At 41.5% G+C, this 14,587-nt stretch overlaps 1 protein-coding gene across 1 annotated transcript in view; it reads left to right on the top strand.

The window, feature by feature from the left end:
- The window catches only part of ATP10B (ATPase phospholipid transporting 10B (putative)), a 369,072-nt gene that overhangs the window by 198,830 nt on the left and 155,655 nt on the right, over nt 1–14,587 (top strand). The window contains exons 12-13 of the mRNA XM_063447492.1: nt 1,074–1,200; nt 11,299–11,483. Of these exons, the coding sequence (XP_063303562.1) occupies nt 1,074–1,200; nt 11,299–11,483 (312 nt within the window). The remainder of the gene's footprint in view (nt 1–1,073; nt 1,201–11,298; nt 11,484–14,587) is intronic.

Raw genomic sequence — 14,587 nt, 5'->3', positions numbered from 1 at the left:
ATTTGTTCAGAAAACTTTTTTTCCAGTAATTTGCAGCTGAATTTTGAAGTTTCCGAATTCAGAAATATGGACAAAATCAATTAGTCCAAAAATGACTAGTTTTTTACATGTCTAATTCTACAGTGTTCCCTGGGATTTGAGAGAAAGTGACTACAAAGAGAGGCAATTTGTTTGAATTGCATCCTATAATTTTCCTTGATCAACCAAAATAAGACAGGGTTATTCCCAAAGAGTGATAAATTCAAAGCAAATTGAAAGTGAATTTCAATTTTAAGACCAAAATAGCCAAACTGGAACTCTACCTGATTTTCATCCAGTTTTGGCCTTAAATTTGAAATTCACTTTCAATTTACTTTGAATTTGTGACAGTTCTCACTAAAGTGAATAAAACTACCCCTAAACTTGTAGGTTATGATTTTTATAATGCGTTGTTATGTTTTAGTCAGACTCTCCACTGTCCAAATACAACAACAACAACATCAACAATAATAAATCCCAATTAAAACATAATTCCAATGAAAACATGCATGCAATTAAATTTCATTGGGGGTAAATCTAAAAACAGCTTACAAAATCTGCAGATCTAAACGTTTGCAAGCACATCCCTTCTCCACAAGCCCAGATTTTCTGTGGCTGTCCAATCACAGACTTCCCAATGCAGCTCAAAGGAACGTTTTAGCAAGGCAGGTTCTTTTGGCTCTCGCCTGCCTCTTGAGTGTAGCTACACAGGAGTGTAACAAAATGTATTTATAAAAGTGCCAATTTCAATTTAAATTTACACATTTTTTCTACAATGAACAAATGAGGGCACACTCTTCATACATGAAACACTTCAGCATCCTCAAGTTCTCTAGTAGTCTGGAGTGTCCCTTCAAGTAGGCAAAATATACACATCAAACGTTAATGCAATTGCTCTTTTTAAGAGTTGCTTCTTCCTTTAGTGGTATTTACAAAAAAAAGTAACTTCTCAAGCTTCTGTACTAATCTGTAGGATTCAGATCATATACACATTCAGATGTATATTAACATATATTTATATAATTACACCACATGTATATCATCTAAATATATAGATTTTAGGTGAAGAGGAATTTAAACGTTGGTCAAGTTTCCGTGCAGAAGCTGAAGCTGCAATTGAGAACAGAGAAGAGCTGCTCATGGAGACTGCACAGCACCTGGAAAAGAACCTTTGTCTAATAGGTTGGTTACAAGTCAATTTAAGGTTGTGCAAATATCCATCAATACCCATCTTCTTCTAGCACCCCTCCACCCCACCATGTGTGGGGTTTGCTGCATGTGATTTTTTGGGGGCTGACTGAGTGTCATTCTCTGGTGACATGCTGAGTGAGATTATGTGTGGGGTTTTGTGGGGAACTAAGACTGCTTTTAGTGGTTGTCCATCGACTTTTGGTCTCCTAACTGACGCTGGATGTTCTCACACTCTGCATGAGGATATCCAGCATTAGTAAAATCCCCATAGGAAACTATGGAAGCAATGTTTTTTCTATAGGGAGGGGCTGTGAGGATATTTATAGGGTAATAAATATTAAAAATATTTTATAAAAATTATCAAAAATGTATTTAACAATTTCTATTAATATCAAAAATTAATATTTTGGCACTGTTTCCCCTTGATAGATTTAAAGCGAAGAATTACCCATTTTTTTTTAACTCTTATAGACCCTCTCTCTCCTTTTTCGATCTCCTTTGTTCCCAATTTTTTGAAAAAATTCTTATTTTAAGTTTCTTTACATCACTAATTTAAAATGACCAATGGGATTAGGTAGGTGTATCTTATTTTACTGATTGTCTTATAGACTTTGATCAATAAATGGAGTTGTAGCATCACAATAATTTCTCATTACGAATTCAAACTACCACTTTGTCTAAGGGGTTAATTTAATTTTGTGACACATCAATCAAGCTAGCTGTCAAACTTCAAGAGATTTTGTGAGACTTGCAATCTCGTTTTCAAGCTATAAAATATATTTTTGAGGCATTTAGACTTTGGTTCAACTCTCCCTTACAATGGGTTCTTGTAGGAATCCCATTAAATTTAAAAAGTAAAGTTAAATATTTAGAAAATATCTCTTCTTGATAAGTCTGTGTTACATGTTATTTATATACATGTCTTTTACACACATTCAGCTAAAATTAGTCTAATAATATTGAAATGTATTCATTAGGATTCTATCTTAATGAATACATTTCTAATAATAATAATAATAATAATAATAATAAAACGGTCTCCAGCCGGAAAACTGTCTCCAGCAAGCACATTCCAAGTGTATCATTAGAAGTCATTACATGCATTTCAGTGGTGCTCTCTGCACAACCTGTCCTGAGTCCGGTCAGCCAGGAGAGCCACCAGTCTGTGCATTCACACCAGGCAAACACACCATTCCTGTGGGTAGTTCCATTCCATTTCCAGGCAGGACTGTCTGTTTGGGGCGTTACAGTTGACCCAAGTGACATCACCGGCATGCCCCGTTTTGGCCCATCAATCTTTATCCTGAGCACTTACCTCCCAGTGTTGGGAGGTATGCTATCTTCATCCAGATATCACTCTTCCTTTTTTTTTTTTTCTCTTCCCCTTTTCTTTTCTTTTTCTTTTTCCCTTCTCTTCCTTCTTCTTTTGTGATTGTATGCTGGCTTTGCATTTATAAGATACACTACAATAATTTATTTATTTATTTATTTATTATTGCCATTTATATAGCGCCAACAGATTCCGTAGCGCTTTACAATATTATGAGAGGGGGATTTAACTATAAATAGGACAATTACAAATAAACTTACAGGAACAATAGGTTGAAGAGGACCCTGCTCAAACGAGCTTACATTCTATAGGAGGTGGGGTGTAAAACACATTAGGACAGGAATTTACAATCAAATAAGGTGGGCTGCCCTTTAGGAGAGGGCAAGAGACAGGTATGTGAGGTAAGGGTTAGTCTTGGAGGCCATAAGCTTTCCTAAAGAGATGGGTTTTAAGGCACTTCTTAAAAGATGCAAGACTAGGGGAGAGTCTGATGGCGGTAGGCAGGCTATTCCATAGGAAGGGAGCCGCCCGCGAGAAGTCCTGCAAGCGCGAGTTGGCCGTACGAGTGCGGACAACGGACAGGAGGTGGTCACGGGCAGAACGGAGAGACCGAGAAGGGACATACCTATGGATCTGTGAGGAGATATAAGAGTTGTTCAGTGCTTTATAGGTGTGAGTTAGTACCTTGAATTGACTCCTATAGCATACAGGAAGCCAATGTAAGGACTGGCAGAGGGGTGAGGTGTGAGAGAAACGACTAGAGAGGAAAATCAATCTAGCAGCAGCATTCATTACGGACTGTAAGGGTGCAGTACGGCTATTGGGGAGACCAATCAGGAGAGGGTTACAATAATCCATGCGGGAAATTACTAGAGCATGGACAAGCTCCTTGGTAGTATCTGGTGCAAGAAAGGGGCGGATGCGGGCTATGTTTTTAAGATGGAATCTACAGGATTTGGCAACATGCTGGATGTGAGGCTCAAAGGTGAGACCAGAGTCAAGTATGACGCCAAGACAGCACGCTTGCAAGGATGGACTGATGTTGGTACCACAAACTTGGAGGGAGAGCGAAAGAGGAGGATCAGTATTAGGAGGAGGAAAGACAAGGAGCTCAGTTTTTGAGAGATTGAGTTTCAGAAAGCGGGAGGACATCCAGTCAGAGATGGAAGAAAGGCAAGCAGTGACACGTTGCAGGACGGCAGGGGAGAGGTCCCGGGAGGAGAGATATAGCTGGGTGTCATCAGCGTACAGGTGGTAGTGAAATCCAAAAGAGGTAATAAGTTTGCCAAGAGAGGCAGTATAAAGAGAAAATAGAAGGGGACCAAGGACGGAGCCTTGGGGAACTCCAACTGAGACAGGGCAAGGGGAGGAGGTATCATTAGAAAAGGAGACACTGAATGAGCGTTGGGAGAGATAAGAGGAAAACCATGAGAGGACAGAGTCACAGAGACCAAGCGATTGAAGAGTTTGAAGAAGGAGAGCATGATCAACGGTGTCAAAGGCCGCTGAGAGGTCAAGAAGAATTAGTATGGAGTAGTGGCCTTTGGATTTAGCTGCGATTAGGTCGTTAGTAACTTTGATAAGGGCAGTCTCTGTAGAGTGGAGAGGGCGGAAGCCAGATTGAAGAGGGTCAAGGAGAGAGTTGGAATTGAGGAAATGAGACACACGGGTAAAGACAAGTCTTTCCAGAAGCTTTGAGGAAAAAGGGAGCAGGGATATGGGACGGTAGTTAGAGGGGGTGGATGGGACGAGGGATGTTTTTTTTAGTATAGGTACTACAGTGGCATGTTTAAGGTCAGCAGGGACGATGCCAGAGGAGAGCGAGCAGTTGAAGATGTGTGTTAGAGAAGGCACGAGACAAGTGGAGAGAGATCTAATAAGGTGAGATGGGACAGGATCGAGCGGGCAAGTGGGTGGGCGAGAGGAGCAAAGAAGAGCAGCCACCTCTTGGTCAGTAGCTGGGGAGAATGTCTGAAGGGTAGGAAAGGCATGATCTATGTGTGATTGAGAAACAGAAAGGCAAGGAGGGGAGAATTCTTTCCTTAGCTGTTCAATCTTGTCAGTGAAGTAACATGCAAAGTTATCAGCAGTAAGGTTAGTTTTGGGGGTGGCCACAGCAGGGCGAAGAAGAGAATTAAAGGTGTGAAAGAGACGCCTGGGGTTGCGGGAACATGAACTAATGAGAGTGGAAAAATAGGACTGTTTGGCAAGGGCAAGGGCTGCACTGTATGAACACAATATGAATCTATAATGGAGAAAGTCTGATTGTGTACGAGACTTCCTCCAGAAGCGTTCAGCACAACGGGAGCATCTTTGCAGGTAGCGCGTTGATTTAGTATGCCATGGTTGGGGGTGGGTCCTCCCCGTACATGGCTTAAGAGCCTGTATGTAGCTATGTCAGCGTGAGAAGAAAGATAAAAAATAAATAAAAAAAATTACATAAATGTTGAAAAAGACATAGCTAGCGAAATCATTTAAGCATCGACTGGTGGCAAAGAGAACTGGGTCAGTTAGCCATACAGCACTGGCAATGTAGGAGTGATCTGCCCTGGTAGTAAGCCTGGCATGCCAGTACTGTCAAGCAGTCATTCAACCAATTCCCTGGCTGGGCTGTAAGCTTCCATGTGAAGACAGTTCGTGCAGGGCTGGTGTCGTTATCCCAGACGTTGGTTAGGTAAGTCCTTGGGGTTATAGGTTGCTCTGAGAGTGCGGATGTATTAGTTCGGTATAGCCAGGTAATGGTGGCGCTGGGGTTGGAGCGCAAGTTCCTCAGCTCCGTTTAGGTAGTAACCGCAGCATTGGTGACTGGTGTGAGGTTTCAGGGTACGAACGTGGCGCTGTTCGCCGGATCCCAGCTCCAATTCGGTGTGTTGGGGGCTCGAAGGCCCGTTTGGATGAGTGAGTCCCAGGTTTGGCCCAAGGCCTGTAGCAACTCCGTTGCATCCTGTGGGTCGTGGATTTGATAGGTTGTCTCACCTCGCTGCACAGATAGTATGTGAGGGAACCGCCAGCGATATTGAATTTTGCGTTGTTGGAGTATGGCAGTGAGGGGTCGGAGCAATCTACGCCACTCCAGGGTTCCCTTTGACAGGTCGTTATAAAAGGTTAACTGCGCATTTTCAAATTGTAAGTGTTTTTTTCCCCATAGGGCGGTGAGGACCGTTGTTTTGTCCGGTCCATTTTTAAAGGTTAGAATAGTGTCCCTTGTGGCTGTGTCTCGGGCTTTAGCGGGTTTTGGGATCCGGAAAAGGTCTGTGGGTGCGATAGGTTTAGTTGGACCCGGGGGCAGTATGTGTGTTAGGAGGCGTTTGATCGTGTTCGGGAGTTCTGTCTCCGGCAGCTCCTCCGGGATCCCCCTAACCTTAATGTTGTGTCTCCTTCTCGCGTCCTCCTGGGCGTCCAGGTGCCGTTCAAGCATCGCGTTTTTGCGGCTCAAATCCCGCATGTCTCTCTGCAGTGTAGCGATAGTGCGTTGTTGGTCTTGAGAGGAGGCCTCCAGCTCAGTAATGCGGCCTGTCAAGCCCTGCAGCTCTCCCCACAGTGCTGTGACGTCCGAGAGAATGTTTTTCTGCAGGTCTGCGAGTAGGGCTTTCAGCACCCCGGTGGTCCCTAGATCTGCATCAGGGTCAGTCCTTATCTTGCTTGGTTTTTCTTTTGGTTTTGGGTCTGGTGCTCGGAGGTATTCCTCATCATCTTCCTCTGAGTAGCCATCCGAGAAATCCGTGCAGCCTCCGTGGAGCGCCGCCATATTGGCTTCACTGGGGCCCCGTGCTTGCCTCCACATTTCCCCTATTGTGAGCCCAGGGGCTGGGTGGTCTGGCAACTTTTTCTTATTTTTACGGCCCATGGAGTTCGTGGGGTGTCTACTTGTGGTCGGTGTTTCGTGGGGATAGTTTTTGCTGTAATTAGGCTTGATTTCTCAGCGCTTAGTACGGAGCTCCAGAGATATGCGTCCGTTTGCCTCGGTCGTTCGACTCCGCCAATGAATACATTTCTATCGAGGAACAGTGGTGTATCCTGGTTTTGTGCTGCCCTAGGCAGGACAAAACTCAGGCGCCCCATTCTCCCCCCCGCGCCACCCCCAACCCAACCCTTCCCCCCGCCCCGCCTTCTAAATACACACACACACATTCACTGACAGATACGCATACACTAGCTAACAGAAAAACACATCGACTAACAGACACACACACTCAAACTAACAGACACACACACTCACTCACTAGCAGACACACACACACACTCACTAACAGACACACACACTCACACTAACAGGCAAACACACACAGTCAGAGACACACACACACACTAACAGACACACAGTCAGACACACACACTGACACACACACACTAACAGACACACACACACAGTCAGAAACACACACACACATTAACATATATATATATATATATATATATTTTTTTTTATTTAACCTCCCCCAGCCTCCTTACCTTTGGGAATGCTGGGGGGGTCTCTTTCTCCCTGGTGGTCCAGTGGCTGCTGGGCGGGCGGCACTGGCGTGCAGGCTGCTGTGCACGGGCGGGCGGCTGGCGAGGGAGCACTTCCTCTGAGCTGTCTGCTCAGCTCCCTCGCGGGCCGCAGAGTGAGGATGGTAGCCGGAATATGACGTCATCTTCCGGCTCCGCCTCCCAGCCTCACTCTGCAGGCGGCACGCGAGGGAGCTGAGCAGACAGCTCAGAGGAAGTGCTCCCTCGCCAGCCGCCCACGCACAGCAGCCTGCACGCCGGCCCAGCATGTCTGTTAGCAGCAAGGCTAACAAGGCATTTGCCCTGGGCATTTGGGGGCGGCTTTTTTTGACGCCCCCTGGAAAATGCCGCCCAAGGCAAATGCCTTGTTTGCCTCGCGGCTAAAACGTCCCTGTCTAGGAATACTCAATATTATTAACATGGTACTATTTTTATATGATTAGATAAAATTATAGGGTTGGTATAATATGAAATTAAATTTGAATGCTCACTTAAATGAATAACCTTGGTAATATCAGCTTAAAATGCATACTAATTGTGTACTTTTCACAATTGTAAGGTAGTCATTATGGACATTAAAAGAACACTGTAGGCACCACAACCACTACAACGAATTTGCTAGAAATTTGTCGTCCTAAGCAGCCTACCCATGCTCCAATTTTGAAATGTCGGAGGTAGAGCTATGCTGCGGTCAATCACTACCACAATCCCTGGTATTAATTGGTATTGCTTCACATATCATCGTTGGAGGCTTCAGGCTACCAGAAGCCACACAATCTTTACTCAATGATGAATTAACGGATTACTAGTAATGTGCAATACAGCATGCATGTACAACAGACAACCATGATCACTTTAATATGTTAAAGTAGTGATAGTGCCTTAAGTGTTATTTTATGGATCCTTAAACAAACATTGAATAGTTAATAGAACTTTATTAGACAAAAAAAAAATTGTGAAAGAAAAGGTGGACTGCTTAAGTATTTATAAACAACATAATGAGAATTACCATATATCTATCAAATATAATGGGGTTTTCAACACACAAACATAGATACATGAGACAGAAAAGAAACTCATAATAGTGCAACAAATCTGAATACTTGTTCAATATATGGATAAATACCAGCTCCCTTGGAACACATAAAATAAATCCTGTTTTTTTTTCTGAAGTTGTAATGTTGCTTAGTGATATTGAGCCTCCTTTTCAAGCTCTAGATTTATTAGTGCTATAGATGTATTTGTGCCACAAGGGGTGACACTGCCTCTTAAAGGGACACTATAGTCACCTGAACAACTTTAGCTTAATGAAGCAGTTTTGGTGTATAGAACATGCCCCTGCAGCCTCACTGCTCAATCCTCTGCAATTTAGGAGTTAAATCCCTTTGTTTATGAACCCTAGTCACACCTCCCTGCCCTTCCATAAACACTTCCTGTAAAGAGAGCCCTATTTAGGCTTTCTTTATTGCAAGTTCTGTTTAATTAAGATTTTCTTATCCTCTGCTATGTTAATAGCTTGCTAGACCCTGCAAGAGCCTCCTGTATGTGATTAAAGTTCAATTTAGAGATTGAGATACAATTATTTAAGGTAAATTACATCTGTTTGAAAGTGAAACCAGTTTTATTTTTCATGCAGGCTCTGTCAATCATAGCCAGAGGAGGTGTGGCTAGGGCTGCATAAACAGAAACAAAGTGATTTAACTCCTAAATGGCAGTGAATTGAGCAGTGAAATTGCAGGGGAATGACCTATACACTAAAACTGCTTTATTTCGCTAAAGTAATTTAGGTGACTATAGTGTTCCTTTAAGTAGCAAGACAAAATCATCTTACAGGTATCAGACTTTTTTTTTAGTTAAATGAAATACGGAAAAAAAAAAATACCAAAGCCAATATATATCTGTAAAATCAATAAAAAATTATTTTTTTCCCATCATCCCTGGCTTTTTATTCAGTATTTGCTTGTCTTCCGGAATGATCCTTTAAAATTATCCTTTAAAAGTTGGTAGGTGTGAGTGTATTGGAGTATTAGATAAACCAAAATATAGAGTAGTGGAAATATGATTGTTCATCAATTTAGCATCTGATCTCTGATTTCTAGAGATCTGATTTCATATAACTTTTACTCAAAATAAATAAAAGGGTAATATGCACCCATGCAATACCAAACATACCTAAGACCCAATTGACACCACCGTCTAAACATCAATCTCACAGAAACCTCCAATATCTTGACCTAGAGCATTTCTCCATCAATCTCCAAACACTCCTTTACCTTGGGCATTTGGGGGCGGCTTTTTTTGCCGCCCCCTGGAAAATGCCGCCCAAGGCAAATGTCTTGTTAGCATTGCGGCTAACAGACATGCCGTGTGAGCTATGCGGCCGCAGGGCGCCCCCTGCACCATGGCGCCCTGTGCGGCCGCACAGCTCGCACACCCCTAAGGCCGGCCCTGTATGCAAGATTGTATGCAAGATTGACAGACTTCCTTGAGACGCTCTGCTACACCCGCTTCAGTCGGGTTTCTGCGCTAAGCGGAATTGACCAAAGTATCCAATGATCTACTCGCTGCAAAATCTCATGGTCACTACTCTATCCTAATTCTCTTTGACCTCTCTGCGGCTTTTGACACTGTTGATCATCAACAGCTTCTTCTCATCCTCCGCAATATTGATCTACAAGATATTGCTCTCTCCTGGTGCTCCTCCTACCTCTCCCAGCGCTCACACTACCACAAATAAATACAACACCCAGTGTATCACTCTTAGGAAGAAACATATATATACTTCCCAGTAGTCACTTTCTGTAGTTAAACCATGGCATCTCCCATAGAATCTATAAGAAACAAATGTAACCACACATAGTGAAATCTGTCTAACAACAGTATAGAGGAAATAAGATGTAAAATTTCCACTCACAAATATAGAGCTGTGCCAGACTCAATCAGCATAAAGGTGCCAATGTTTGGCTATGGAGATATCTCAGATGAAGATCCACAGCAATTCCAGAAAAAAAACATTTATTGGAATAAAACAATAAAATCAGGACATATATAAGCAGTGTGCAAAAGAGAAACTTACACCACCGCAATATGCAATAAGTCCTTGATAAAAAATACAAATACAAAGTGCAGACGCATTTCGACTGTAAAATAGTCTTCTTCAGTGCAAGATGAGATGAAACAGACTCCCCTGTAGCCTTTTATATCCTCCTTTCTCCCTGGTTTTTCACATTTTTGCAGCAGAAATTACTCCCACTTCCGGGTCGCGGCTAAAACGCATTCACTTCCGGGTCACGCATACAATGACGTTAACTTCCGGTCACATGTGTGCGCTGTTACGGCGTACATACAAAGTCCATTCCCATCTGTATTCTACCGGAAGTGGTACATCGTCCATATATGAAATGGGAAACATTGCCAGACGTGAAATATAACACCTATACGGTCTCCACAAAAATAAAAAAGCATTACTGATAACTTATATATACATGTGCAAAATACGTGTAAACATCTCTATGTGGTACAATAGGTTTTTCTTGTATACAAATACCTATTGACAGATGGACGTTTTTCCCAAGTATCCAAATGGGAAAAAGGTGATATTTAACAGATATTTATTAGAAATACATATACTGGTTTGACACTTATATTTATCACCAATATAGTTTGCAGTGCCTAAACACCTTAAACTCTTTGAGTATTTGTTTGTGTTTACACCAAAGGGGTGTTGGCAGCTCATTATGGATGTTTTCAATAGAAGAAAAGACTGGCAAAATAAAATCGCCATGCAGTTCAATTGTGAACCAGAAACTTTAAACCATAGAGATGAAAACATTGATTTTACATGTAACAAGCTACAAAAATTGTTTATCAGGAAAACCAAAACAAAATGGGATATATTTACCCTAGAGAGGTATTTAGAAGAGAAAATTACCCCTAGGGGATTATGCTTCTATAAAACTCTAACATTTGATAGAGATGACACAGGATTTATGGATATATGGAATTCTGCTCTAGAGCCATCTGTTAGAATGATCAAAAGCATGATTCAACAAAAAAAGAGAAATTTAGCCAATCTAGATAAAGAAATTAATGAAATTCAACAAAAACTTATAGGTGGCTGTACAGAGATTGAAAGCTCATTAAAGCATGTTAAGAACAGGTAGAAAAAGTAGTGTTATTTTGGGCTCACATTCAGGTATTTTTTGGAATCTAATACCCTGTGCATTGACAAGTGGTCATATGAATATATGTTTGTATTTGTATTCACTTAGGGGCAACGGGCATAGAAGATCGTCTTCAGGATGGAGTACCAGATACCATTGCTGCCTTAAGAGAAGCTGGCATAAACATTTGGGTGCTGACTGGAGATAAACAGGAAACTGCAATTAACATTGCATATTCATGTCAACTTTTAGACCAAAGTGATACCGTGTTTACAATCAATACCGAGAGCAAGGTTTGTTAATCATAAAAATTTAGTTTTCTCTGAAAGTTGTAAGAAATTTCTTAAATAGGGCCATCCCAACATTTTTTTTCTTATACTCCAACTTATAATATATTATAATATAAAAATACTGAACAAATTGCTTTCCTCTATTCAGCATTATGGAACTTGATGTCTAGCCACTAATGTAGAGTTGGTTTATAGACAGTCCTGAAATGTTTGAATGTCAGCTTATCTTGCATAATATTAAAATAAACCAAGCACCACCAAGTACATCAGTTATGTTAGATTTTTCAATTATTATTCATTTTATTACTGTAGTCAAAATGCCAACAGTTTTTATTATTTTTTAATAAATGTATATTTGATGGGTTACAAATATTATATACCTAACATTGAGTAATATATTTTAAAAATGACAAAATTAGTCTTTGGCCTGACAGCATTGAGCATGGACACCTCAAGTCTACCTCAAATTCTGGCAGCATCACAGTACTTTGGTCTCCTTGCTTTGACTCACCTTGGTCACTGAACCAGACATACAAATGATGCTAGACTGACTGCACGTCACATTAGAGAAAGGTATTCACAAATCCTGACAAATAATCAAGCCAAGTTTAGATCTCAAGAAAACTCCACCATCCCCTTCATATTAAAGAAGAGAATGGAGGTTATAACCAGAGGCAATAAAGCTATGGCTGAAAAGAATGCTGCTCCGGAGGATAAAAAAGGATCAACTCTTGCCTAAACTTTAGACTTTCAAAGACAGATCAAACCTGAATAATACTTGCTTTTATAGCATCCCATTAAATGTGTAAATGGAAAATGTATATGATTTTGTAACAAATATCTAGTTGGACTCTTGCCTAACATATAGAGTCATGACCTGCCCCCTAGACAGAGTCCACAGACTTGCAAAGCCAAAACACCTTCCTCCTTCACACCAAGACAGAGGTCTCATAGTTATTTGGAGTTGAAACTGGAGAAAACTGCAGTATGTTTGAGTACTTGACTTGTTACATATTTATAGGCGTTCAGGAGATATAAACTACTGAATGGGGAAAACATTTGGTACTTGAAAGCAGTTGGATATTTTGTGTGTTTTTTGTGCAGGAAATCCTGAACTGAGACCGGCCGTTGCCACCAGGAACTGTACAAACTCAATTTATATTCAGGTACATAAAACACATAATTTACAGCCACCCCAAAAGTACCCCCATAATACATGAAAACCTTACAAAATCACATCCCTGGATAGCCCTGGTCTGGGGGACCAACATACAGTGGTGTATCCTGGTTTTGTGCTGCCCTTGTTTGCCTCGCGGCTAAAACGTCCCTGCCAACATATTCAAACATCACCCAGATTGGTTTGGTAGTTTTTAACTTGCATCTGTGGGAAGGTTTGACCGGTCTGCCATGAGGTTGAAGCACAAAATAAAGTTGCAAGAAAAAGTATGTGAACCCTTTGGAATGATATGGATTTCTGCACAAATTGGTCATAAAATGTGATCTGATCATCATCTAAGTCACAACAATAGACAATCACAGTCTGCTTAAACTAATAACACACAAAGAATGAAATGTTGCCATGTTTTTATTGAACACACCATGTAAACATTCACAGTGCAGGTGGAAAAAGTATGTGAACCCTTGGATTTAATAACTGGTTGAACCTCCTTTGGCAGCAATAACTTCAACCAAACGTTTCCTGTAGCTGCAGATCAGACGTGCACAACGGTCAGGAGTAATTCTTGACCGTTCCTCTTTACAGAACTGTTTCAGTTCAGCAATATTCTTGGGATGTCTGGTGTGAATCGCTTTCTTGAGGTCATGCCACAGCATCTCAATCGGGTTGAGTTGGATTTAATAACTGGTTGAACCTCCTTTGGCAGCAATAACTTCAACCAAATGTTTCCTGTAGCTGCAGATCAGACGTGCACAACGGTCAGGAGTAATTCTTGACCGTTCCTCTTTACAGAACTGTTTCAGTTCAGCAATATTCTTGGGATGTCTGGTGTGAATCGCTTTCTTGAGGTCATGCCACAGCATCTCAATCGGGTTGAGTTCTGACTGGGCCACTTCAGAAGGCGTATTTTCTTCTGTTTAAGCCATTATGTTATTGATTTACTTGGGAATTCATTTTTCCTTCGATGATAGCAAGCCGTTCAGGCCCCGACGCAGCAAAGCAGCCCAAACCATGATGCCCCCACCACCATACTTCACAGTTGGGATGAGGGTTTGATGTTGGTGTGCTGTGCCTCTTTTTCGCCACACATAGTGTTGTGTGTTTCTTCCAAACAACTCAACTTTGGTTTCATCTGACCACAGAATATTTTGCCAGTACTGCTGTGGAACATCCAGGTGCTCTTGTGCAAACTGTAAACGTGCAGAAATGCTTTGTTTGGACAGCAGTGGTTTCCTCTGTGGTATCCTCCCATGAAATCCATTCTTGTCATTTGCCAGTGACTTTTGTAAGTCTTTAGCTGACACTCTAGGATTCTTATTCACCTCATTGAGCAGTCTGCGCTGTGCTCTTGCAGTCATCTTTACAGGACAGCCACTCCTAGGGAGAGTAGCAGCAGAACTGAACTTTCTCCATTTATAGACAATTTGTCTTACCGTGGACTGATGAACAGCAAGGCTTTTGGAGATACTTTTATAACCCTTCCCAGCTTTATGCAAGTCAACAATTCTTAATCATAGGTCTTCTGATAGCTCTTTTGTGTGAGGCATCATTCACACCAGGCAATGCTTTTTGTGAAAAGCAAACCCAGAACTGGTGTGTTTTTTATAGGGCAGCTGTAACCAACACCTCCAATTTCATCTCATTGATTGGACTCCAGTTGGCTGACTTCTCACTCCAATTAGCTCTTGGAGATGTCATTAGTCTAGGGGTTCACATACTTTGTCCACCTGCACTGTGCATGTTTACATGGTGTGTTCAATAAAAACATGGCTACATTTCATTCTTTGCGTGTTATTAGTTTAAGAAGACTGTGATTGTCTATTGTTGTGACTTAGATGATGATCAGATCACATTTTATGACCAATTTGTGCAGAAATCCATATCATTCCAAAGGGTTCACATACTTTTTATTGCAACTGTAGTTCCAGGG

The sequence above is a fragment of the Pelobates fuscus genome, chromosome 3 (assembly GCF_036172605.1).
Source record: "Pelobates fuscus isolate aPelFus1 chromosome 3, aPelFus1.pri, whole genome shotgun sequence".
NCBI lineage: Eukaryota > Metazoa > Chordata > Amphibia > Anura > Pelobatidae > Pelobates > Pelobates fuscus.
This window is presented reverse-complemented; position numbering and strand designations above follow the sequence as displayed.